This window comes from Austrofundulus limnaeus, unplaced genomic scaffold (assembly GCF_001266775.1).
Source record: "Austrofundulus limnaeus strain Quisiro unplaced genomic scaffold, Austrofundulus_limnaeus-1.0 Scaffold118, whole genome shotgun sequence".
In the NCBI taxonomy this organism is placed as follows: Eukaryota; Metazoa; Chordata; class Actinopteri; order Cyprinodontiformes; family Rivulidae; genus Austrofundulus; species Austrofundulus limnaeus.
This window is the reverse complement of record NW_013952520.1, coordinates 1478351-1482427: the sequence shown is the minus strand read 5'-3', so window position 1 is coordinate 1482427 and position 4077 is coordinate 1478351. Positions and strand designations below refer to the sequence as shown.

Sequence of the window (4077 nt, the reverse complement as noted above, 5' to 3'; positions counted from 1 at the left end):
AATAACTTTATATTTCGTTAGTTTGAAGATAATTTGAGTTGAAAATAAATCATACTCCATAATTATGTTGACAATAGGCTATTCTGTTTGAAGTGGAATTGTAATTTTAAATGTAATAATGTAGATTAACGATATAAAATAGGTCCGGAGCAGGACTAGGGAGAGGTGATTTAGATTTAGATTTCTGTGACTTATAGCTACGACCAGACATTAACAGGAGACACAACATTAACAGCACATTTCATTCCTCAGCTTTAGAAGCTCCTTTAATTCCACAGCTGACGCTGCTAAAAATGACAGATTTTTTTTTCTGGATCTCTGAGAGCAGGACTTCAATCTCTGAACTCGTAAAGTTCTTCTCTTTTACTTTGTGATGTCATTTATGAATGAACACTTCCTGGTATGTAGAGAGCAGGAATTGTAGCCTTATATGGTGTTTTTAGGGTGGTAGATTATGCTAATCTCCTCTCCCCGTGCACGAGCAGCTGATTCATCAGTTTACGCTGCTCAATTACACACTTTTCCTGAAGATAGAAGAGTTTGTTGAATCTGACGTAGTTCGTACGAACAATAGTAAGAGAAATTTAGGATAAGAATACGGACATGTTCTTGCATGAGGCCCATTGTAGTAGCCAACATACACTAAAATGGCTATAACTCAGTGAAGCAAACATTTTGTGTGACATCTTGCCATACTGTTTTAGATGTGCTTAATGTTTATTTTAAAGTTTGACCCAAACAGCTGCAGCTCCATCATTTCTCAACATAAAATGATCATACATAGAAAACTGGCAGCAGGTGATGTGCATACTAGACCTTTCATTTATGTGTTGCAGAGGGCAAGCTGTATTATGTGGGACCCAAAAAAGATGAGAAGAGGGAGGTGGTGATTGAAGTTGAGAGGAAACGGCAGATTTTCCTGGACTGCCACTTCAACGACATCGGTCATCACCTGGGACAGAAGAAGACTGTCCACAGGATCCAGAACAAGTACTACTGGCTGGGGATCATCAAGGATGTGGTGGACTGGGTACACATGTCTTCACTTGGCTGCTGTTGTTTTCGCATCACTGTCACATTATATCATAGTAACCGAGCTTTGTGACTGTTTCAGATCAAAGTGTGTGAGACATGCCAGCATACAGAAAGAAAAAAGAATCTGGCCAGGACTGTTCGGCCCATTAAAGTGGACGCACCGTGGGACATCATTGCCGTTGATCTTCTAGGTTTTCATTGTTCCCTTTCTCTGTGATGTTTAACCATTTCTGCAGAACGGTTTGTGRTGATGTGTTTGGTCCTTCTCCCGTCTGCATCAGGGCCGTTCCCGGAGACCCAGCAAGGCAACAAAAGTGTTACACTTATCCTCGATTACTTCAGTAAATGGCCAGAAGCCTTTCCAGTGCAGAAGACGGATCCCCTTTCAGTGGCAAGATGTATTTCTAAGTGCATATACAGGTAAAACAGGACCACCGATTGTGATCAGTAGAGCTCAGCAGTATACCAGTACTGAAAACCAGTTTTCTTTTTTGTTATGATTAGTCATGGGACGGTATGAAATTATGACAGTATGATAACCTTGGGCCAAAATATCACGGTTTCGCGGTATGACTGTATTATTATTACAGCTCTAAAAATTTTGTTTTGAAATTTGCATTTAAAAACAAAAAAAGAAAATAACTTTTCTATCATCATATTCAACTTTAATTATCTTTGGAAGCTGTTTTTAGATCTCTGAGGTGTTATGCTGAAATTTTATTTACCTGTGTGCATTTATACTTATGATTTTTAGCACCTAATGCAGTTAGATTATCCTGATAAAGTTTACATCTAATAGGATAACTGCTTTTCTGTTGCTTTATTAGTTAAGACAAATCAGTGTATACTGCACGACAAGTCTTTATATTGAAGTAATGTCTCATGTTGGGAGTTTTTATTTTGTTTTAAATGACAAAGTGGTTTTTGACGTACAGGTTATATAATTAAATGCACACGGAAACATGAAATCACAACTATGAACGTGTGTTTATGAAACACACGTTCAGCTAACGAGCTGTTCGGCTAAAGGAGGCATTCAGTTTTATCGSCTTTCACTTAAAACTTATTAAATACACTATCCAACAACTCAAACAGTTCTTCAGACAACTTGTGATCAGTGCATTAAAACCACAGCAGCACGGTGATGTTTCACAATCTCATGCTAACGTTAGCTCGTTCATTTCAAGATAGCAGAAACTTTACCTGGAGCKGTGATCRTGTTAGATGTGWTTTTTCCACGGTCCACATTGCTGTCGTCTTTACGGCATCCTGAGTATTTTCATATAGCTGGATTTAATGTTTTTGACAAGGAAAAGTTTGGGGAACTCTGTTCTTCAGCCACAACACACAAACCCCTGCAGAGCTGCGAGTGCTGACAGCAGTCTGCAGGGAGCATGTCTGCATTGACATAGACCAGAGGAAAAATAAACAAACAATGCTTATACCATAGGCACGGCATGACAGAACATTTTAGTGGTTTTGAAACCATGGCTANACACGTGTGCATCACCGTGCAACAGCGTTGCTTCGAGATGAAAGTCGAAATAGCCTTCATAAAATAAACCAAGCCCTTACGTGTTTTCAATACGAAAGTCTAAAATTGTGTTGTAGTTTCATCATCTTGGAAATCTGTAGACGTATTAGAGAAAAAAAGCCAACATTCTGTAACATAAAACCATGAAGAGTGAAGAAGGTCTGAATATCACTGCATCAACACACTGCTAAACAAGTCACATTACACTTTCTTGGAATTTATTTTAAAAAAGCAAGAATAAATGCAAAAATATGTAGAACTAAAAAAATCGTTAATGCTTCAACTGAGAATTAATTAGGTTTTATAGCAACAAGAATTAAATTAAATACAGGACTTTAAACAGTTTTTTTACTAATAAGAGTCACACTTGTCCTCATGTCTCTTATAAGGACGACCAACAGTCTCCGGCTCACCTGGCTCTTCTTCCAGCAGTTCCATGAGACCTTCTTTGTCAGCACTGCTGCTTCGACAGTACTCCACAATCTGCTTGAGTTGTGGAGTGAGAAAAGCCTCCTGTAGCAAGAGAGGGTGCAGGAGGACTCTCATCCTGTTGTTAATGACACATCATCAGTAGGTTACCTGTAGGAGCTGCAGCACCAAGTACCTGCAGGTGGTAGACATGAGGATGGAGAGGCCGGTATGTGCGTTGTATCACAGCAGCTCGATCAGCAGACACAACACACAGCTGCCGCCGTCTGTCCACTTCCTTGTGAATCTAAACAGAGATGTGACACACTGAGTCAAAACAAGCCTGAGKACATGTTGTAATGTTGCATCAACATAAAACTTTAACAACAGCATGCACATAATGTCAGATAGTGTGTTAAAAATATATATGAAATATGCTTCCTGGTATTAGATTTGGTACTGAGAATGAAGAGTTCTTTTTAAATTATCAGTAMATGTAGCAGGCTCACATTTATTTACCTTGTCAAGCACTTCCTCATACTGCTGGTCAGTGACGCAGCCGAGCCTCGTCAGCTGCTGTGTGTCAGTAAAAACATAATCAGGCACAAAAACAATCTGTCACAAGACCCGTTAAATGCAAACTGATAAAAGTGTGTTGAAAAGTTAATTAGTTACTCACTGTCTGATAGTCCAGCCTGAACTGGTGTTCAGAAACAAAGCGAACATGCAGCTTGTAATCGTCCARGAAAATATTATTAGTTGTAAAACAGCTACACATATAAAACTGGGGCTTCCTGCCTACCTCAGCTGCCATGTCCTCACATGACATTACCTGATACTTCAGTAAAAATACTCTGCAAAAATCAGTCTTCTTCTTCTTCTTCTTCTTCTTCTTCTTTTTCTTCTTCTTCTTAAACAACTGGTACATTACCGCCACCCACGGGTAAGGAGTGTGGATCAAATGTCGCCCGGCAAGTACACTTCGCTGCAGCATGCAGCTCGGGGCGGTGACAGACCTTTCCGTCAGTCCCATACCTTATATGGAAATGGGACTATTGCATTCCGGAAATGAAGGGGGCGCTAGTGACACTATTTTCTAT

At 39.6% G+C, this 4077-nt stretch overlaps 1 protein-coding gene across 1 annotated transcript in view; it reads right to left on the bottom strand.

Moving 5' to 3' along the window:
* Window positions 1-3866, bottom strand: part of ogfod2 (2-oxoglutarate and iron-dependent oxygenase domain containing 2) — a gene marked incomplete in the record, with an annotated part of 8385 nt that extends 4519 nt beyond the window's left edge. The window contains 4 exon segments of the mRNA XM_014014713.1: window positions 2983-3082; window positions 3174-3284; window positions 3497-3553; window positions 3657-3866. Of these exon segments, the coding sequence (XP_013870167.1) occupies window positions 2983-3082; window positions 3174-3284; window positions 3497-3553; window positions 3657-3806 (418 nt within the window).
* Between the last annotated feature and the right edge of the window lie 211 nt (window positions 3867-4077).